Raw genomic sequence first — 23,882 nt, forward strand, 5'->3', positions numbered from 1 at the left:
ATTTTCAAGTGAACTTTTGGTTCTCAGTCAACTCATATCAATGGCACGCACCAATGCTTTAAAGCACAGTTGTCCATAGGCCCAGACGGGTTGAATACCATATTATCAGTATATACGTGCAAGATAAATGTACATATAGAGTGATATAAAGAGACCTTTCTATATAGTCAATGACATCCTGAATATTCTGCATAGCCAGAGCCTTCAGGGAGCTCTGTTGGACATCCCTGCCCAAAGGATGCTTGTGCCTCCTTGTGATGTCAACTGTGATAGGCTTATGGATGAACGGACAGCATGGCGATGGTCCTAGCAGCTGTCTATTGAAATCTGCATGCCTAGTGAAATAATCCTATAGGTGCACATAGCAAGACAGCTCTAATTTAGTAATGCAGCAGTCTTCACATTGTGTTTGTACTTATGAAAGTCTCATAAATCCAACACCAGGCATCCCATACATCGTAAGCTTACAGGCATAGTTGTGATCCTAGATACTTAGTGCTACCTTTCTTCACCCATTCTTGCCTCATCCCTTAAACTGGCCGCTCTTTCAAACCCACCTTCGTCTGCACCATGTTGACCCGTTTCTCCCGCATCATCTGAGTACACTGGAACACGTCCACTTTTTGTTCTGCTTGGGCCATCTTCAGAAGGATATCCAAGGCGATGAAGGTCCCAGTACGGCCAATCCCTGCACTGAAACCACAAGAAAGAAGCAGTATTTTAAATGAACTGTTGAACGATTCACTTTTGAGAAGACCACCACACTCTTCCAGACCACAGGCCTGCAAGCGACCGATTTCAAACACAGCACGGCCAATTTAGTCTTTTGTCCCTGTAAGGTTCTTATTAGGAGTGGGTGGAATTTCAGTTACACAGGAGTAGTCTGAGTAATTTTGGTGATTCTGCATTACTGTTTGATGAGGAATTACCCATAATTGTGCTATTACTCCTGCTTGCGTAATCTGGGGGAAAATCCTGCCATGGGAACACATTTAGCAAGCGCCTGTTCACATTTGCTATTTATGTTCTGTTGCACCTAGTGCCATTTCATAGCTTATTTTGTATGCAAGGGGGCCTTTGTGCACTATGAAATTGCGCTAAATGCAGAATTACTCTCTCGCGTAACTGCATACTCTTGTAGAATTCTTAGGTAATACCGCATGATAATGCTAAATGGAATTATGCGAGTTTTGCCCAACCCTAGTTCTTATCATGAATGCCTTTGGCTTGCGGTATCATACAAATTATGAAGTGTAGTAGTTCTCCAGAATTGGTATATTTTCTACATATATATGATTGGATTATCCCTTATTACCAGCCTGGGAGTCCTTGATAGTTAATAGTTAAACAGCGGGTTCCGATTGACTCAATTAAGATTGTTTAGGCATATACTTTAGGAAGGTTAACCATCTGATTAAGTTACTCAAACTCTAGCATATGAGATGACAGACACAGACAAACAATGGGCCCGATTCACATCACAGAGATAATCTTAGACTTTTGTTCTAAGTTTAGACTAAAAGTCTAAGGGCCCGATTCACAAATGAAAACTTAGACCAAAAGTCTAACTTTACTTATAGTAAAGTTAAACTTCTGGTCTAAATTAATAATCTTAGGGCATATTTTAGAGCCCCTAGCGCCAACGGACCATCACTTTTTGTGACGTTCCGGTGGCGCTAAGCACTGCTCCATATTTACAAGGAGGTGTAACGCCACTTTATTGTGGTGTTACGCCTTGTTGTAAATATGGGCCTCTCTGACGCAGTTTTTTGCGTCAGAGGGGAGGGACTACAATGGGTGTTGCTGTGAGCATTCCATCGCAACGTCCATTGCTCTTGATGCTGCTTCAGATTTACGAGTTGTTGTAAACCTGAGGCAGCGCCAAAAACCAGGGGTGGTGTTAGCATGGCACAACGAGGAGGAATGCTTTTATCCCTGCTTGTTTTTTGCTTTTTCTATGTGTGCTGCATTCTGCAGCACAAATAGAAGAAGCAAAATGCCATGGACGATTGTTTACGTGCAGGAAGGGATACCTTTCGGCACATAAACAATCATTCAAAATGACGCTTTGGTACTTCTATGTGTGCTGCAAAATGCAAATCGTCATTATAGATTGCTTATGTGCAGGAAGGGACACCTTCCTGCCCATAAACAATATATCCCCTCAACGCAGACACCCTTGCACTAGGGTGCAAGGATGCCTGCGTTGGTGCTAGGCAGATTAATTCAGCTCCACCGCAGGGGGAAACACAGGGGTACGCGGTATCCCTCAAAATACAGCGCAGCGTTTTAAAAGTGGCGCAGCACCGCTATTTTTGGCGCAGCACCGCTGCGCCACTTTAGCATAAATCTGGGACCAACTTTGCTATGAGTAAAGTTAGAGTTAGACTTTTGGTCTAAGTTCAGATCTTTGGTCTAAACTTAGAACAAAAGTAACTTTAATACAAGTTTATCTTTGTGAATCAGGCCCCAGGTTTATGGCTTTTTCGGCATTCAGAAAGGTAAGTTATGAGTAGCTTCTTTACGTCCGCACTCTGGGCGGAATCCCACTCCGCTCCTGGAGTGCAATCTCTGCACACCCGAGATTCCGCCACAAGTGTGAAAGTAAAGATACTACTTATAACTTACCTTTGTGAATACCAAAAAGTCGTAAACTTAGACTTTTGGTCTAAATTCAAACCAAATTTCTAAGTTTACCTTTGTGAATCGGGCCCAAATAACTTTTCTCTCTTTAGCGTCATAACAGAAAATGCCTTTTTTGTGTTGCCTCCCCCCACTTTTACTGAATTTTATTGCTTGCTAGTTAGTGTACAGCATACATGCTCTGATTTCTAAACATGCAGGTATTAAGCTAATCATTGGTTGTCTTTTTTAACTTTCTTACAAGGTCATAGTATAGGCTGCAGAAAATACATCTGTGGCATACAAATTTAAAATGTCACCTGTGGACTGCAACACAACCACTTACTAGTGTTACAAGGTAAAGATGGCTCCAAGCCTTCCATTGTGGACTGACTGACTTGTCAAAATAACCCTTTTGACAGGAGAAAAATCTTCCTTTTAAATAATAATAGGTTATCTCTATGTAGCCCTTGTAGCCAACAGAGCAGGGTGCACAGTTTAAAAAATGGGACTCATAGAAATGTAATGGCACCATCTTCTTGCTGTGGCAGGCTCCCAAAATGTATTTTGACTGTAAAAGGTTGTGGCTGGCTGATGAGAAAACTAGGGTACAGATTCAAATATTAATTATTTATCTGGGTTTGAGACCAGCTAGAAATATAATTCAACCCCTTTTTTAAATATTCAATTATTCAATGGTTAAGTTGGATTTTCAGTAAATATTAAGAAAAAGTATTTTTTTTAGAAAGGTACCTTTTCCCTGCCTAAAGTTCCTGGAGACTACTTTACATTATCTTTAAAATAGATGTCAATCACATGTTTGACTTTATTGCTCTCAGCGCATCGACAATGCCCTGGGAGTTGGTTTTCTTCTACTGGAAGGAAGACAGGATGGGTTGGGCCTATGAACCTAGTTAACTTAAAAGGGGTTGTGTAGGAAATTGGGTTAACCTGCGCTTAACTCCATGGTTGCTTAGCACAACAGCTGTCATTCTTAACTTAGAGGCAATGCGTAAAGTACTTATGTAGCACTTAAACAGTAATAAAGGAAACCCTAGGCACAATTTAGACAAATACAGTACATTTTAATAAATAAAAAATGACACAGAACCAACAAAAATCCATCCAGTAAAACCAGAGATATACATTTCTAAAGTTCTGGGTAAAAATAGCACAAAAAAGCACAAAGCACCACTAGTAGTTATCTGGTCGAACCAGACTGGGGAAAATGGTAGACCGAGGAAAGTTGAATAAAGGGACCAGGTTCCTCACACCAAGAGTTATCGTTTTAAGTCTGCATGAGGATTTTCCTTCATGTTGGTAGGGGACAACGAGGACGTCATTGTCAGCATGAGTAGCAGGTCGAGTGTTGCGGATGGGCGCTGTTTTGGTGCGAAGAGCCAGTCATCGCTGGAGCTTTGCATTGGTGGTCGACAGCTGTCGCAGTCAGTGTGAAATGCAGGTTGTGCTGGAGCTTCTTTACATTTGGGAGTTATTGTGGATAGTCCCTGTCAACGTGAAGTGCAGATGAGGGTAAAGGTTCGTGCTTACAGTCACTGTGGGTGGTCGTTTCTCGGCATGAAATAGTCACTTCACAGTCACAAAGAGCCCCAAACCTCTGTATCTTCACCTTCAGTACACTGATGCTAGCCAAGGGTCCTTGACCTGGATGGTAGCTCCTTGGGATCAGTACTCACTCCAGCAGAGGCCAGCAGCAGAGGTCAGGCAGGTCCAAGAAATGCTGGTAAGTTGAACAGCTGAGGGGAGGCCCCTAGAAGCTTGTTTGTCCCTGTAGCTAAAACAGGAAGCCAGTCAAATGAACCTTCAAGCCACTTCTGGGAACCTGTGTTCAAGGTAAGCAGGTCTAATCTTCCTTCCTCAGACAGCAGGTCAGTCCTTCCTCTGAATCTTCCACAGATGCAGGAGTGTTCTGAAGAGAGGTTCTGAAACTGCCACTTTTATATCTTGTTCCAGCCTTTGTGTGGGGGAATATCCTAACCTACCCCCAAAACTGGTTCTGGTCAGTTCTTCCCCTGGTCCTTGCTCCAAATTGTCTAGGGTGACAAAGTCAAGGGCAGGCCTGGTGTACCTGGGTACCTTTGTGAGTATTACAAGCTTGGGCTTTTGAAGTGCAATCCAGGCAGCGTAGAGCTCCTCTCCAGCCACCCTGTCAGGAAGACCCACCCACCTCACACTTATGCCTCTTTTGTCTCAATGTGTGAAGAGAATACACAACCCACAACAGAAGAGCTGTTGCTGTTGGTGAAAAAGACACCATTCGGATCTTATTTTCCAAAGGTTTATTTCAAATAAGCAAGATGCTACCAACCCTGGCAGTTCCAGCACCTAACTGTCACTGCTCACAATCTCCACCTTCCAACCCGTTGCTTAGCAATAGTTTCATGTATAACTTTCTACAACTTATCCCAACATATCTCCCTCCTCCAATAAAATACAGTAACAAATACCCATAATTAACAAGAATATGAAATAACAGATTAAAACAAAATATTGAATATGGTTATAAATTTCACTCCACCGGATCCTTAGCTAACATTTAACATTGCCTCAGACAACGTAATCCTTCAAATACTCTGGTCTCTTCACAACTCTTTTTTCCTTTGCCTCCAACTCCGTTCCCCTCCTTACTTTGTCACGCACATTTTCTTAATTCCATCTCATTGTACTTCACCACACTATCCACATTCCATCTCTTTCCATCCTCCATACCACGCTAAAACCACTCACTTTTGTTATGCGTTTGGGCACAGACCACTTGGACAAGCCTTTCTTCGTCTTTTCCCAATTTCTTGTCCGTACCCAATCACCTACTGCTAAATTGCGGTCCATCACACCACCCAATCCTCTGCCTTCATACTTCTCTTGCATCTCTGCAACACAACTTATCAATCTTCTCTCATTCACTCTCTCCCTGCCAGCCTTGCCCCTCCAACCTAGTACAGCTTTGGTACAAGGTTTCCTACCCTTTAACAACATAAACAGAGTCTCCATAGTAAGAGAATGTGGAGTGGTGTGATAACTCCATAACATGTCCTTGATTTCCTTCTTCCAATTCAACCCATTTTGCACAGCCAGCTTAATGTTCTCCCCTAATACCCTGTTAAATCTTTCCTCTAAACCGTTCTCCCTGGGATGTGCAAGGCAGTCTTGATATGCTTAACACCACAGCTCTCCAAATAATTTTCAAACTTGCAAGACGTAATTTGCGGACCATTATCAGTCACCAACACTTCAGGATAACCTTCCCACCTCCATATTTCTTCACAAAACTCAATGATTATACCTGATCTGACATCATGCACTAAACTGACCTCTGGCCATTTAGAATGTTAATCCATCATCACGATCGCATAGGTTCTACCACATCCATCCAATTCAAATGGACCGCACACATCCATACCCACTTTCTGCCATGGCTCACGTGGAAACGGTATGGGGATTACGGGAGTCCTTTTCCCAACATGCGTTTTATGACTGCATGCACAACACAAACACTTTCTAACAAACCTTTCGTCTCCACGATCCATGCCCGGCCTGCCAAAAATCCTCTATAGTCTTCCTCTTCATACCAGACATTCCACCATGTCCTTCATGCAAAATCCTCAATACTTTCTCCCTCAACTTGCTCGGTACAATTACTCTGCCACCCCTCCTCAAAATGCCATTCTGTTCTGATAACTCTGACCACACACTCTTGAACTCAGATAACACGGCTGCCACATCTTCCTTCAACTCCCACCAATGTTTGTCAGAATTATTCTTTAACATTTGCATCTGCACATCCTCTCTCAACTCTGTTTTCCACGCACATTCTTCTATAGCTTTTGTTTCAATAGCTTGTATGTCAGCCATTGCCCAATCTTCATCTTCTTCACTCTCGACTCCTTCAATTGGTAGTCTAGATAGACAGTCAGCATTCATATTTGCTATGCCCAGCACATACTCAATTACAAAATCATATTCCTGCAGCCTATACAGCCATTTTGCAATTTGAGGAGACGCATGACTGGCACCTTTTGTCGTAAAGATGTCCACCAAGGGCTTATGGTCAGTTCGTAGTTCAAACCGTCTCCCCCAGACATAGGGGGTCATTCTGACCCCGGCGGTCATGGACCGCCGGGGCCAGGGTTGGCGGGAGCACCGCCAACAAGCTGGCGGTGCCCCGCAGGGCATTCTGACCGCGGCGGTTTTGCCGCGGTCAGAAGTGGAAAACCGGTGGTCTCCCGCCGGTTTTCCGCTGCCCTAAAGAATCCTCCATGGCGGCGCAGGTCGCTGTGCCGCCATGGGGATTCTGACACCCCATACCGCCATCCTGTTCCTGGCGGCACTGCCGCCAGGAACCGGATGGCGGTATGGGGTGTCGTGGGGCCCCTGGGGGCCCCTGCAGTGCCCATGCCAATGGCATGGGCACTGCAGGGGCCCCTGTAAGAGGGCCCCACAAAGAATTTCAGTGTCTGCTTTGCAGACACTGAAATTCGCGACGGGTGCCACTGCACCCGTCGCACCTTCCCACTCCGCCGGCTCAATTCTGAGCCGGCGTCCTCGTGGGAAGGTTGTTTTGCACTGGGCTGGCGGGCGGCCTTTTGGCGGTCGCCCGCCAGCCCAGTGCAAAACCCAGAATCACCGCAGCGGTCTTCCGACCGCGGAGCGGTATTCTGGAGGGGGAAGTCTGGCAGGCGGCCTCCGCCGCCCGCCAGACTTAGAATCACCCCCATCATTTCTAAAATGTTGGACCCCCCACCAACAAGCAAGAGCATCCTTTTCAATTGCAGAGTATGCACATTTCGCACCTCTAAGTGTTCTAGATGCAAATGCAATCACATGCTCTTTTCCTTTCCTCCCCTGCATCAACACTGCGTCCAAGCCATACATACTAGCATCCGTGGATATAATCGTACGGTCATTTGTTATAAATGGTTTCAATTCCACTGCTTTGATAATATTGTATTTTAACGCATCAAATGCTTGTTGGCAGTTCATCAATGCCCGCAGTGGTTGAGCAATGTCAGCAAAGTTCTTCACAAACTTTGCATAATATTCGGCCAAGCCCAAAAATGATCTCAACTGCTCCTTATCCACAGGGCTCGGCGCCTTTTCAATTGCCTCCATTAACCCAACTCTTGGCTTTATGCCATCCCCAGACACAGTATGACCCAGGTACTCTACAGTACCGCATTCAAACTTGCACTTTTCTTCTCAACCATCAAACCAGCTTCTTCCAGAATTGAACATACCCTTCTTAACACAACGTTATGCTCTTCTACATTTTCTGCCCACACCAACACATCATCTTGAAAGAACTTTACGTTCTTGACATCTCCCAATAAGGTCTGCATTACCCTCTGGAACACTGCAGAAGCTAACCCAAATGGCATTCGTAAAAATCTAAATGCCCCTTCAGGTGTAATAAAAGAGGTGAGATGCCTTGACTCTGGATGTAACAAAATTTGATGAAACGCATTGGACAAATCCAGCATGGAAAATGCCTTTCCTCCTTGAATGCTAGTCAACAACTCACTAATGTTAGGAATAGGATGTCTGTCAATCCATATCTCATTTTTCAAATCCCTTAAGTCCACACACATTCTAATTTTGCCATTGGGTTTCCTAGCCAACACCACTGGACTCAACCATTCAGACGACTCCATTTCTTCTATCACCCCCAACTGTAGTAATCTTGCCAACTCGGCCTTCAATACATCCCTCCACACCAATGGTACTCCTCTCACTTTATGCACCTTAGGTACAGCACCTTCTCTTAAAACAATTTTGTGTTGAAACTTTTTCAGACAACCCAACTTTTCTTCAAAAATTTCGGAAATTCCATCTTCCATCTCTTCGCCTTGGGATCATCCTGCAACAAGGTCAAAACCTGTTCTTCAGTATTTGGATTCAACACAATATCCAACGCCCTTTGCTAGTTCTACCCCAGCAAACATCTTCCAGTCTCTACCACATACACACAACACATGTTTTCCCTCTGTTTAAAACCCACAGTTCCATGGAAACATCCCATAATGGGTATCTTGCTACCTCCATAACCAACTAAAACAACCTTGGAGGTAGCTAGTTTCACCTTACTCACTTTACCCCATGTATCTTTATCAATGAGCGTATATGGGGAACAAGAATCTGCCCACATGCCAATGGACAGACCATGTAAACTCATGATACATTTCGGGGGTCTGTAACGATCATTGCCTAACAATAAGATATTATTCTCAAACAATTCTTCTTCTGGGGTGGCATCATTTACCATGAACACTTGTATGTGGTCACCATCTTCATCCGAAGACATTCTATCCCCCTTATTACAATCGTTCTGCAAGCAATTTATACTTTTCTTCTTACTCATACTTTTCTTCTGGTTACATACTTTAGCAAAATGTCCCACCCTGTTACAATTGAAACATTTGACATTAATCGCCGGGCAATTCCCAGAGAATGCCAAATGTCTCTCACTACAGCATCTATAACATTTCTTTTTTCCTTCAATTTTACTGTCACTTTTACTACTCTTGAGCTTATCAATCTCCTGCACAGTAACGTGTTCTGCGTCACTCTTTCCCAATTCTCTAATGTATCTTGAAGTGTCTTCAATACGTCGTGCAATGACAATCGCCTCCTCTAATGATGGATCCTTTAAGCTAAAGAGCTTCTCCTGAACCTTTACGTTTCTAGTGCGATTTATCAGTTGGTCTCTAATTATCTCCCCGTGCAAATCCCTAAACTTGCACGTAATTGCCAATGTCCATAAAGCACTTACAAACTGATCAATCGATTCATCTGGTGCTTGCATCCTAGAAACAAATTTGTGAGGCTCTACCACAATGCTCACTTTCTTGCTGTAATGATTTTCTAACGCCCCCATGGCCCTAGTATAAACATCATCAACATCTACATCTTCATCAGAACCTTCACCATTCACAACAAAATTATCACATGGCAAAGTTTTCAACACTTTCCTGCCTTCCACTCCCAGATCATGTTTTAACAAAGCTAATTTCTGTTTAGCAGTAAAAATAGCTCCACCTAAAGCCTCCAGATAGGTTTTGAAAGCCTCATGCCAATCTTCCCATGGCATAATTGGTTCGCCAGGTAGAGCTAAGAACGTGGGAGGAGGTGTTATTGACTGCATTGCGTATAAATGAAAATAACAAAACAAAACAAAATGTTATAACCACTTAGAATTACATCACAAAATGTCAGTGTTCATCAGACAGTTACAGTTGTGCCAGTCTATCAATTTCTTCACTTCTCTTCCCAATTGGGCAAAATGCTCTCATTATATATATATATATATATATATATATATATATATATATATATTTTTTGTTGATGATGCTTCAAGAATAAATTTGGTTTCCTCACCCCACTTTTTTTTTTTTCTTTTTAGTCCACTACGCGAGGAATAGACAAAAACGATAGCACTTTCACTCCGGTGAAGTCAGCCTCAATATACAAAAACTTTTTCCTTTCTTTAAAGATGGTTGCCCTTGTTTCGGCAACGTGAAGCAATGCGAAGAAATGATAACACCTTCACTCTGGTAAAGCCAGCCTCAATATACGAACACTTGTTCCTTTCTTTAAAGATGGTTGCCCTTGTTTCGGCAACGTGAAGCAATGCAACACCAATCAACGTCGGTTGTTGTGGATACGCCAACATCAAGGTGCGATGTCAGCGTGTGAGCAACTCCTCATCAGCACTATAAGGATACGCCAGCAAAGAACAGACCGGCACGAGCTGATTCACCACGCGGGGCAACGACGCCCATGCACGAGCCCCTGTGCGGCGTGGGACCTCACAACGGCTGTCTTTCAAAGGTAAATAGTCTACGAATATGCCGGCGTGCGGCACACAAGTTCACTGCGCAGTTTTCATAACAAAGTTCATGTGGATAATGATAACCCCGTTACGATCGCCACTTTTCACCACAATACCTCACTCTGACGTTCACCGCACGGGAACACCCAGCTTGTAGTTCCTTGTTCCTCGTTCAGTGTGCTCCTCCTTATTACCACGAACTCCTGTGGGCATGCAGCTCCTCAGTGAGACGTCCGGACCTCTCCTAGGTCCTCACCTAGGCATACACCTTGATTCTTGGCCACAAGCATCCAAAGGATGTCTTCACACGAATAGGCATGATGAGGCACGTCTGCCAGTGTCTTTTGAAACCGCAACCTCCTGAGATCCTCTTCTACACAATGTAGAGGTTGTCACTCTGCCAGGATTGGTGACACGCAGCATCCCACCTTCGTCGCCACTGAAAAAGACACCATTCTGATCTTCTTTTCCTAAGGTTTATTTCCAATAAGCAAGATGCTACCAACCCTGCCAGTTCCAGCAGCTAACTGTCACTGCTCACAATCTCCACCTCCCAACCATTCCAACCCGTTGCTTAGCAATAGTTTCATGTATAACATTCTACAACTTATCCCAACAGTTGGCACCATAAACAGAACCTCTTCAATTTACATGAATATGTTTTATTGATGCTAATTGCTCTGGCCCTTGACAGGATATATCTGCACTCCTGCAGGATGTCTAGATGTGTGAACTCATGGTGCTCAGGACCCATGCTGATAATTGCATTGATTGAGGATTTGGATGCAAGTCTTGTCTGTTGTTCATTGTCAGCAGATGTTGAGATATTTTTTTGTGGGATGCGAGGCCAGTATGTGGCTATTAAAATCAGTGTGCATGGTTCCTTCGGGATCAAAGAAATGAGTGGAACAGGGTAGGCAAAGATTGCGCACCATGCTATGGAAAACACATTCCCCCATGATCCCCGATCGTGATGGCAACTTGCGTAGTTTTGGCATTTGGTGTTTTATTGACCTTCGTGCTGCTGAGAAGGTGTTTGCTTTTATCAGCCAATCATCTGAGTAAGGGAATACTTGATGTTTTCTTCTTTTGAGAAAAGCCGAAATAGGCGCTAGGCACTTTGTGAATATCCTGGGACCTGATTTTAGACCGAATGGAAGGACTCAAAATTGAAAGTGGCTTCCGGCTACCATGAATCTTAGTTACTGTCTGTGGGCTAGATGAAGTGGGAAGTGGAAGTATGCATCCTTCAGGTCTAGGGTAGACATAAAGGGGGTCATTCAGACCCCGGCGGGCGGCGGGAGCCGCCCGCCTGGCGGGAACCGCCGAATGACCGCACCGCGGTCAAAAGACCGCGGCGGCCATTCTGTGTTTCCCGCTGGGCTGGCGGGCGACCGCCAGAAGGCCGCCCGCCAGCCCAGCGGGAAATCCCTTCCCACGAGGTCGCCGGCTCCGAATGGAGCCGGCGTAGTGGGAAGGGTGCGACAGGTGCAGTGGCACCCGTCGCGTATTTCAGTGTCTGCAATGCAGACACTGAAATACGAAGTGGGCCCCCAGGGGCCCCGCGGCACCCCCTACCGCCATCCTGTTCCTGGCGGGAGACCCGCCAGGAACAGGATGGCGGTAGGGGGTGTCAGAATTCCCATGGCGGCGGAGCGCGCTCCGCCGCCATGGAGGATTCTGAAGGGCAGCGGAAAGTCGGCGGGAGACCGCCGACTTTCTGCATCTGACCGCGGCCGAACTGCCGCGGTCAGAATGCCCTGCGGGGCACCGCCGGCCTGTCGGCGGTGCTCCCGCCGACCCTGGCCCCGGCGGTCTTAGACCGCCGGGGTCAGAATGACCCCCAAAGTCTCTGTGGTTCAATCGGAGAAGGAAGTCCTGGAGAGTTATCATGCGGAACGATTGCTTTTTCAAATATGTGTTTAACTCTCTGAGATCGAGGATCAGTCTCCAGTCCTTCCATTTCTTGCGAATGAGGGAGAATCTGGAGTAAAATCATCCTTTCCCTCGTTGTAACAGTGGCACCTTTTCTATTGCGCCCCTCAGAAGCATTTTGTTGATCTCTATCTTGAGTTGGTGCAGATACCTTGGAGGAGTCTTGCGAGGAGGATAGGGAGGAGGTATTTGGACAACTCCAGTGTGTGTCCACACTTTACCAGTTGTAAGGCCCACTGGTCCGATGTTATGGTTTGCCATTGCCGGAGAAATAATGCAATTTTTTCCCCTAGTTTTAGAGGTAGATGTTTGGGGGTAGCCAGAGACATGGATACATCATGATCTTCGAGCGGAGTCCTTAGCTGGACGAACTGGATGTCCTCTGAAGGTAGTCCTATTGTAAGCCGCTTGCAGAGGTTGCCTCTGTGAATATTGCTGGCGAAATTGCTGGAAAGTGGATGTGAAAGATGGATATCTAAACTGCTGATAACCACCCCTATATGAGGCATTCCATGTCCTCTCGTGCCACGAAAGGAAGACTTTTGAAACTGCAGCGTTCCCAAAGATTTTGCCGTCTCTGTGTCAGATTTTATTGGCTATAGTGCCTCGTCAATATGCTTCCCAAAAAGCACTTGTCCATCAAACGGGAGGTCTAGTATTTTATTCTGTACTTCTGGGCGAAATGATGTAGCCTTCAGCCAACCTTGTCTTCTGAGGACAGCAGCCCCTGCAAGCTGAAGAAATGCAGTAGTGGCTATGTCCATTGCACAGTAAATTATTTCTGCTGATGTATGTTCCCCTTCATGTTATATGTTTTTAGCTTCTGTTCTAGTGTCCTCAGGCAGTTGATAAATATATGGGGCGATGTCAGCCCATAATTGCCTGTCACATATAGCTAAAACTGCAAGGCAGTTAGCCACTCTTACATGGAGACTGGACTTTGAAGAGAATATTTTACTAATATTGTCCAGTCGTCTGCCTTCCTTATCTGGAGGTGCGGATATTGGTGTAGAGGGATTTTTGGATCTTCTCTGTGCTGCTTGTGTTGCCACCGAATCTGGGTGAGGGTGACCCATCAAGCATGCTGTGGCATCTTCAGGTGATTTATATTTCTTGTCTAGGGGTGGAAGCACTGCTGTGACTGTCGCTGGTTTTGCATGGCTTTCAAACCTTCTTACCATATGTAATTGACTATTGGCATGGCGCATACCAGATTTTGGAATGGCTCCTCAAAGTCATGGAGGAAGCAATCAGTTTGCTTGGATGGCAAGCAAAGTGCAAACTGTTTAGAAGTCCTTTCCATAAGATTATGGAATCCCCTGATGTCCTCTGGAGGTGAGTCTACTTTTGAAGGTGAAGGAGAAGGTGGAGCTGGAATTATATATTCGGGCCACTCCGATTGGTTGTCAAGGAGCTCACCTTTCTCTTGTTCTCCTTCAGATATGTCAGTGTCTTGTGGACGGGTCATATCAGGCGTGAGCACATTTGCCAAAGGTGAAGAGGTAGGCCTCTGATGTGGGGTGCCTACCTGAGAAGTTGGAGATGATAGTGGCTGAGGCTGTACTTCTTCTGTGGTTGGAAAACGCCTTCTGTAGTCGGCTAACATTGCTTGCAAGTCAGTTATTAAAGTATTCGGCACATAAAGTCCCGCTTGATATGGTTGTCCACCTGCATAGTATTGTGGGTCATAAGCTTCACTATACTCGTCGTCTTCCTCTTGGTACTTCAGGTTTAACTGTGAGGGACTGTGCGCTGTTCCAAATGGACCCGCATCATCCGATTCGTCGTCACCCCCCCCAGAAGGTGGACTGGTATTAACGGAGTTATTTTACTTGGAGAAGTATGCTCCGGTGTAATTTTTGTAGTTTCCTGTTTTTTGTATGTTTTTTCTCTTGTCAACGGTGTCAGCGATGAGCTCGGCAATGGTCTCGTACATGGCTTCAGCGACGGCGTGAAAGGTGCACTTGCCGACGCTGCCTTTGTCTTTGAAGACTTTGAAGATATTTTAACTGTCGACAGCTTCGTGGTAGAGGCTACCCCTAATAAGGTCGACGTGGATGATGACAGCAATGAAGATACCAAGGTTACCGTCGTAGACGATGTAGTAGTATAAGTCTTCGTTGTCCTCGTCAACGGTGGGTAACTCCTTGTCGTCGTAAAAAAGGCCGTCGTCAGAACTGGTGAAGAAACCGTTGTTCTCATCGACTGTGGTGATTTTAATTATGGCCTGGTGACTGGAGGAGCAGAGGAAGGCTTCTTAAAGGAGTGAGATGACTTAGAAGGAGGAGTCGAAGGCACAGATGATGTTCTAGCCCATTCGGAACTGCTTGAATGTCCTCTTTCACCTTTTGAGGAGAGTTTGTGAGGAGATGAAGAAGGGCTGCGGCCTTTGTAAGCCCCTGAGGTGGTCTTTTGTAGGCTTTTCTTGGCTGCTCTGAGGAGGACCTTGACTCAGAAGACCTCACTTTTTTTTGTGACCTCCTGGAAGATGTAGAGGAATCGTCACTCTCAGAATCAGAGACTGGATTATCTCCAGATGTAAGTTTTTGCAGCCATATCAACAATCTGCCTTCTGTATCCTTCAGGTTTTTGGAGGAAGAGGTGCGACATACCTTGCAATCCTTTGCAGAGTGGTCTGGATAAAGGCAGTATATGCAGTTCTGGTGAGGGTCTTCAGAGTGTGCGTCTTTTTACCACAGGTTTTACAGGATCTGAATAAACCCTTTCTTTCCTTGTCAGACATGGCCTTACCAGGTATCAGTCAGAATTAGATGAGCAGAATATAATTTCTTAGGGTCTCAAAAATAGAGAAAAGCAGAGCAGAGCTCTGAGGAGACTCCCTAGCACAACGTGCGGTAGAAAATCTGAGGAACTGGAGCTTCTCCCAGGAAGGTTCTGAAGGGTGGGGTCGCCTGATTGGTGGACTCTTAAATTTGGTCCTTTTTCTTACAATGACTCTGATAGAGTGCTAAACTGAGAGGCATAAGGGCCTTTAGATTTAACCTATGTTAGTACTACTTGATTAAAGGTACCGGGAACTCCCATCTCGACGATGGGGAATGATTCAAGCATGTGAACCTATGAAAGTTCCAATACTAGAGTATGGAAGGGTTTCCCCATCTTGGATAATTTGCACTGTCCAGGATGAGCTAGGAGTTGCCTCCATCCACTAGCTCGTGCTAGGCACCCCAAGACATCATCTTCAGAACAATGTCTGGACCTGTGGAAGAACAGAAGAAGGACTACACCTGCTGTTTGAGTCCTGTGAGGTAGGGGACGTGCTCCCATGTGTACCCAGGACAAAGATGTGGACTCCAAGGATCTGTTGGCTGACCTTCTTTGTGGCTTCAGGCACACATGCAACATGCTGCAAAAGGAACCTTACCTGGAGTGCCTAGCTGACCAGAGCAACTGGGCCTGAACTGACCTGTGCTGTTGGCCACTACCTGACACCCTGGGAGTTTCTAAGTGCCTTCCCTGAAGTACTGGTGGCCTTAGAAGCTTAATCCCGTGTCTGTCTGAGCACCAGCAGAAAATATGAAACTTCAAAAACTTTCCCCCAGAGCTTCAATATATTCGACCAGCAGTTCCACAGTGTTGGATTAGATTTCAGCTTTGTTCCTCATAGAGACTGCTGCACCTTCAAAAAGTGTCTAAGTCCCATTGTGTACTCGGACTCTGAAACCTTTCAATGGGAAATCTCCAAACCTGTAGAGTGTCAGTGGGACAAACCTACTTCAGGTATCCGGCCTTTGGTTCTCTGACAGCAGCTACAATTTCAATATAGTCCCACGTGGGGAGGATTTGACAATGTCTCTTTCTGCATTGGGACTAAGAAGAAAGTTCAACACTTTTCTTCAAGAAAGCGACAGAGTCCCTTCCTGTAGTAGGATTATTTGACCAATCCATTTTGTGTATCTGATCAGGGCTCTCTTTCTTTCGGCCTGAAACTGCATCTTAGTACCAGTCTTCTGTGAATCTTTGCTTACCTTAGGCACTTTATTTTTCCTTGCGCTTTTTCAACTTTAATCTTTGAAAAATCATGCCTCCAGTTCTTCCTATTGGAATTTTGCCATTTGGGTATTCAGATTAAGGATTAACAGTCTTTGTTTGTTTTATTTATTTGCAAAGCGTAATCAAAGTGCTTCTTGAATATATTTTGCCCATCAAAGGACATGTGTTTTACCTATAACTCCAAGACTTGTCTAATCCTGTGCTCTTCAGTGAGCCATGCCAGCATAGGGCAGAAGCATTGCTCACCTGGCAGAATATAACAGAAGTAGAATCCAAAAATGTATTAGCAAAGCAGACACAGTTTGCTCCCACTCCTTAAAACAGCTTTGTCCTATATTCTATACTCCTCTGGTAATTACCCTAAAACAGACTGATGCCATGAAACATCTATGATGGAATAGTAGAAGCGTATGCAACTTTCATAGTAGTGACTGCCAACAAGTTCACTCTGCTGCCCACTTCTGTTTTATTTTTTGTCCTTCTTGATCCAGTGGTATGGTGGAAGGATAACATGCAGATTAAACTACAGATTCTAGTTTGATCTGGTTGAGTAGGCAGGCAGGCAGGCAGGCAGGCAAAGTGTCAGATGCCTTCTATTTCTTTATCAGTCTGGTTAGGTTGAGAGATTACATTTTTAATCTGGGTAATGCACTTTGATAAGATGCCAATTAATTTCCCTTCTTGTGTTTTCTATAAAATCAGAGGAAGTAGGGGTTATCTGTGGATATGAAGGGTAGACTGATCAAATGTTTTACATCATCACGTGGTAAATGTCTGGCAATATGCTCCGTGAAGGCATCATCAAGGCCGCACAAGTGCCCAGTTCACTTTCTCCATTTCACAAGGGTGATCGATATTCTGACCATGAGCATTACCTCTGCTAAATTCACCTCCCTCTTCATCGTCATCAGCATCACTCTCCTCTCCTGCTGGAGCTGAGGTCATGGAGGTATGCATGGCAGATGTTGTTGAACAGTAATTGTTTATTGCTGAGGCTGTAGTTGTGCTGAGTGGGTGACTGGCTACAGCAAAGGGGGTATCTGTGGAATGGATGCAGAAGATAGAGGCTGTCCAGACTCAGGAGATGGCCCTTGTACCGGTACTTACTGGAAGTTGTCTGGAATCACATTTTGCAAAGTGGTAAGGGGGTCCACTTGACCCTAAACCACAGGTGAGGTAATAGGCATGTGACCATGTGTAGCATCTCTCTAATGAGGCAGAAGAGGTGGATCCTGACAGCATGTTCTGAGAGACCTCTAAAGCAAGGATAACAACCTTCTTCCTATGATTCATCCTGGTGTGCTAAATGAGTGTTTAGTTAATGAGGACCAATGGTTCTCTCGTCACCTGTATCCTGAATATCTTCTTCACTGAAAAGGGCTTAAATTTAAATTCCTTCATCATTGGTTTCCTCCCTGCACTCCTCTTTGCCCTCCTGGGTAGTGGAGGGCTCAGTAGGTTATCATCAGAGGAGAAACAATACATTTTGCAGTGGAAGCTTTATTCACAATGGGAGAGGCTGGAAGAGCAGATGATACTACAGTTAATGGAACAACAGCTGACAAGATGACAGCTGATGAGGCCGCAGTTGATGGTTGAATAGTTATTAATCAGAGTAATGATGATGTTGTTGATAGGGTGAAAACTGCTGATAGCTGAGGGACTGATGTTCTTGCTGTCATCGAGGTTGTCAACTGTCAGAGAACTGATGGTTGAACAGCTGATGGCTTTCAAGTCAGTAAAACTAGGAGAAGTGACTACTGGCAACCTTGAAACTGATGATTTGATGACCAACTTTGCAGATGTCATTTGGTCAATCATCCCTTGAAACAGTGGCACTCTGGGTGACACCCTGGGATGCTCCAGTTTCTTGTCAGTTTACAGAAAAGTATCAAGTACTGATGTCCATTATATTATTGTTACTTTTAGCAATGAGTTCTCATTGCCACCACAAACAAATACAAGCATTCTGTGTCGTCTGTTTGCAAGTGGTTTTCAGACTGTCGTCTGAAGCTGCATGTCTGTGCAGTAAAAGACGATCGGATTATCATGATTATTGAATTTGTGTTTGATGAGCCTACTCTAACTACATCTAGGAGACACAAAGGGACTAAGGCCAGTGAACGGCTGGGTAACAAAGATAGTGAAACTCTTCTTTTGTTTTAAGCCAGGAACTCCCATGAACTCCACATGTGCCTCGGTCTTTATAGTTCAACCTGGCACATACTACCTCGTAGCCTTGAAATCCCTTTGTCGACAGCCCTGATTGTAGACTTTTTATGAACTAGAAAGGGCATTCCTGTTTGTATGACTCGAAGTGTCAGACCTCTGGTGGTTCTTGTGGTTTTATATGTACAAAATAACCATGGTATTGATCACAAGCCTGGATCTCACAACTTTTTATGACTTTTTATTAGCATTGATAATAAAGTACATACAACACTGTAGGTTCTTCATTTATGAACAAACCACAATCTAGCAGTTTGCGGTGGGTTCACAGTGGCATCACCATCTATACTGAGCAATGTCCTTCAGCATACAATACCCATCTCCATTGCTGGTGGCCTAACATTTCTAACCTAAAGATAAACTCACATAGGTATGTGATGGTGCATGGCTTAGTATGCAGTTTGCAGAAAAACAAGCCTGGTGTTCGGTGCCAGATTCTATGTATTATCTTATACTGTACAACCTTGAAATTGGTGTTCATATATATTTTTAGCACATATGTCAATATCAGTCCATATTCTTCATCTGTAATTACAAAGCCTATATCTGCTGTTTCCTTAATAGAGTCTCCTGATCCCTACAGCAACGTCCGATAAGGCGAAATCATAGCTTCACGCTTTCATCGTGCATATCATATTTAAAGTGTCATGCTTTTTGGGTTCAAGGTTGCTTGCCTGACAAAGTCCTTTTAATGGAATAAACCCCTGGTTCATTCCATTAAAGAAGAAAGTTACCCTGGTTGCCCCCCCTTTATAACTACATCTCAAAAGGGCCCAAGACTTGTAGCATGGTATAAGTTGCTCACTGTGCCAATGCTTCTATCCGGTCACTTCACAAGCACCTGGCCAGTCTCCACTCACAAGTCTGGCAGGGCCTCCAATGAAACGCTACTTTCATCCCAGTGTTCTTCAAGCACATACCAGCACAATATCACCACACCGATCAGGTAGCAAAGTGTACCCTGGCATTCTTGTCCCTCACCAGTACATAACAACTGGACTCAGCTGGAAAAGCATACTTTTTTTCACCCTGCGTAGCAGTGACCAATCTGGCTGTCCCATGAACCTGGGTGGATAGGTAATATAGCTCAAAATCAGGTGCACCAAGACCAGCATTCCCCACCGTCACCTTACGGATATCACAACTTACAAGTAGTGTCACTCTTTTATCATCACACCTTTTAACTCTGCAGAGCATGTATGAAAGTACAGATAGCTCTCTGTCTGAAAGAATAGATACCCCATATCAAAAATGCAGATATCTTCCTGTCTGGAAACACAGAAGTCCTGGCCTAAAAATGCATGTATCTCCATATCTGAAAATACAGATATCCCACTATCACTATCTCCCTAATTTAAAGTACAGATCCATATCTGAAAATAGTGTTATTTTCTGTAAATATGTAAATCTTCATCTCAAGATACATCGATGTCCATTTCTTTAACTACAGCTATCTTTTTGTCTTAAAATGCAGATATCTCTTTATCAGAAGTGATAGATTGCCTTCTCAATGAAAGGAGAGATAGCTTGCTCTATGAAAATACAGACATCTCCCTGTCAGGAAAAACAGTTAAGTCTCTACATGAAAGTGCAAACAAACCCCTTCCAGAAAGCACAGATGTCCCAGTCTGAAATTACCAATAGCACATTGTCTGAAAATGCAGACATCACTCAGGTTTAAGCTACATATACCTCCAGAAATCTCTATCTGACAATAAAAATATCCCTTTGTCTGAAAATGTAGATATCTCCCTGTCTAAAAATGCTGGTAGTTCCATAAGGGAATTACAAATATCCTCATCTCTAAAAGTGTAATTATGTCCCTGTCTCGAAAATGCCAAAAATCTATCTGAAATACAGATATTTCAATACAAGACTATAACATTATTTCCCCGCCTGGAGAACAGATATATTTCTAACTGAAAGTTCAGATATCTCCATGTCTGAAAGTTCAGATATCTCCATGTCTGAAAGTACAGATATCACCATGTCTGGAATTGGAGGTAGGCACCTGTCTAAAAGTACAGATATCTCTCTAAAACTACGGATAGCTTCCTTTCTGAAGGGACGGACACCTCTCCTACCTAAAACTACAGATAGCACATTCTCTGACGACTCCAGGTAGTTCCAGATGTCACCCTGTCTCAATGTAAAGGTAGCTTCCTGTTCTTACAGTTAACTCCATGACCGAAGCACAGTTAGCTCCCTGTCCGAAAGAAGAGATGGCCCCTTGTCTATAGCACCATTCCAAAATGTTGAGGCTGTAAGATAAATAAAATGTTATTGTTTGTTACTGTGTTTACATGGAGACTACTGTCAATTAAGTACTCGTGCAGTGCCTTCCCAAAATTGTGAATTACTCTACAGCTAATCACACTTTCAATGCCATATGCAACTACCCCTACTGCATTACTCAGCTGTGCATCCTTGATTGATTACTATGGAAAATAACTTCATTGTGCAATACGGCTGTACAAAAAATAGATACATTGTAAGTGTGATATAATCCAACTTCTGCAGGCTGCTGTCTTCAGTTTACAGATGGCTATTGTTAGCACATGTACTGACTGAGTTCAATTCAATTCTAATGCAATTTTCCATACATACCCTCAAACTAACTAGTTCTTACTTAGATCTAAAGAATGAGGGCCTGATTTAGAGTTTGGTGGAGGGGTTACTCAGTCACAAATACGACAACTATCCAGTCCGCCGTATTACAATTTTCATAGGCTATTGTGGAATCTTACGGGATATCCGTCACGTTTGTGACGGAGTGACCTCTTCTGCCTGCTCTAAATGAGGCCCTGACTGTGGAAGGAGTACATGACAAACCTTATAGTACTTCTTTGAGTACTATTAGAACAGGAAATTCTGGCAACCGCATTCCTGTATCTTCAGCAGAACATTGGAATGTTGAGAACTTAATTGAAGACAATGAAGTAGCTCCGGGCTTAAAATTACTAGTTTAAGACTGGAGCGCCAACATTCCAATGTTCGTCATCATGTTTCTCCCTTTTTAATTTAGAGCGTTCTCCCCCTAATGGGTGGAATATTCTAATAATGTTATAGCCCTTCTGCCTTGCTCTATACCAGTTCTTAAAGGCCATCTCCCATCGTATAGGCCATTGCTTGCGTCTCAGGCCTATAACTTGGTTTCAGGGTCTTTAACAACCGGTAAAGCCCCCGGCCCTGGGCCCTAAGGCTATTAGTCAGTATTATGTAGATCTTAAGCTTTGCCAGTGACCTAAAATAGTTTTATAGCCCCACGTAGTGGGCTATACCGGCCATTAAAGGCCCGCTCTAGCATTAAAGGCCAAAGTCAAAGGCGAGGGCCTTTAAGAGGGGAGTTGGCCTTTAATGGCCGGTATAGCCCAGCTATGGCAGGCCAATATGCTATAAGAACAATGTTCTTATAGCATGGCCAATGTTCTAATTAGGATAACAAAGGCCTCACGCAGCCTGAGGGGGTTAAAACCCCTCAGGCACTGTAAGGCCTTTGTTTACAGCAACAGCTGTGAAAGGTCAACATTAGAATGTTGATGCTCCAGGCTTCTACCGGCCTTTAGAAGGCCAGAGCACTCCATTCAATGGAATGTTCAACATTCCAATGTTCTAATGATCTAAAGATGATATCCAAGAATGCCCAGTGCTAACAACCTTGTTTCAGACAAGGCAGTAGATTGCCACACAACTATGGCTGGCTTGTAAACAGAAAAAGTCCACAAGATAGTGTTAGACCTGACAGCCTTAGGGTGGTTACCCCTAACTTTTTGCCTACCTCCCTCCACTTTTTGGACACTGTTTTTGCTGGTTTTAGGACTCTGCACACTTTATCACTGCTAACCAGTGCTAAAGTGCATATGCTCTCTCCTTAAAACATGGTGACATTGGCTCATACCCAATTGGCTTATTTAATTTACTTGTAAGACCTAGTCAAGTGCACTACATGTGCCCAGGGCTTGTAAATTAAATGCTACTAGTGGGCTGCAGCACTGGTTGTGCCACCCACATAAGTAGCCCCCTAACCATGTCTCAGGCCTGTGTGTGCAGTTTCGTTGCCACCTCAACTTGGCATTTAAAAGTACTTGCCAAGCCTTAAACTCCCCTTTTTCTACATATGTCACCCCTAAGGTAGGCCCTAGGTAGCTCATAGGGCAGGGTGCTATTTAGGTAAAAGGCAGGACATGAACATGTGTGTTCTATATGTCCTGGTAGTGTAAAACTCAAAAATTCGTTTTTACACTGCTGTGAGGCCTGCTCCTTTCATATGATAGCATTAGGGTTACCCTCATATACTGTTTGAGTGGTAGATCCTGATGTGAAAGGAGTAGCCAGGTCATATTTAGTATGGCCAGAATGGTGATACAAAATCCTGCTTAATGGTGAATTTGGATTTTATATTACTATTTTAGAAATGCTACTTTTAGAAAGTGAGCATTTCTCTACACTTAAATCCTTCTGTGCCTTCCATTCCACGTGGATAGGTTTAGTTGACAGCTCTCTTGTGCATTCACTCAGACAACACCAAACACAGGATGCTCAGTCACACTTGCATACATATGCATATTGAATGGGTCTTCCTGGGCTGGGAGGGTGGAGGGCCTGACACTTACATGTCAAAGGACAGTAGCCTGCCCTCACACAAAGGACTGCCACACCCCCAACTTGGACCCTGGCAGACAGGATGGAACTGAAAGGGGACCTTGTGCACTTCTAAGCCACTCTTTGAAGTCTCCCCCACTTTGAAGGCACATTTGGGTATTTAAGCAGAGTCTCTGACCCTACCAACCCAGACACTTCTGAGGTAGACACTCTACTTCATAGACACTTCCTGGAGAAGAGACCCTGAACCAAAACCTGCAACTTGCCTTGCTGTTGCCCTGCTGCCTTGCTGCTCTCTGGCTGTGCTGAGATGTGCTCTCCAAGGGCTTGGATAGAGCTTGCCTCCTGTTCCCTGAAGTCTCAGGACCAAAAAGACTTCATTCCTGCAAGAAGAACTCCTTGTGCGGCGTAAATCGTTGCCCAGCCTGCAGAAAACGACACCCAGCCTGCATCGTGGTGAGAAAATCACTGCACGCCGAACCGGGAACGATGCAGCCCGACTTCGCAAGGAGAAGATCGCCGCAGCACCAGTGTAGCGACCGGAAATTTGACGCATGGCCCACTGGATTGACGCAAAGCTGCGCCGGAACAACGCAGCCCGACTTCCTGAGAGGAATCGACGCACCGCCTGCTG

The 23,882-nt window shown here is 44.4% G+C and overlaps 1 protein-coding gene across 1 annotated transcript in view; it reads right to left on the minus strand.

Moving 5' to 3' along the window:
- The window catches only part of LOC138262044 (receptor-type tyrosine-protein phosphatase mu-like), a 306,256-nt gene that overhangs the window by 80,064 nt on the left and 202,310 nt on the right, over window positions 1-23,882 (minus strand). Inside the window, exon 15 of the mRNA XM_069211767.1 lies at window positions 558-693. Coding sequence (XP_069067868.1) covers window positions 558-693 — 136 coding nt within the window. The remainder of the gene's footprint in view (window positions 1-557; window positions 694-23,882) is intronic.

The sequence above is a fragment of the Pleurodeles waltl genome, chromosome 1_1 (genome assembly GCF_031143425.1).
Source record: "Pleurodeles waltl isolate 20211129_DDA chromosome 1_1, aPleWal1.hap1.20221129, whole genome shotgun sequence".
NCBI classification, from domain to species: Eukaryota; Metazoa; Chordata; class Amphibia; order Caudata; family Salamandridae; genus Pleurodeles; species Pleurodeles waltl.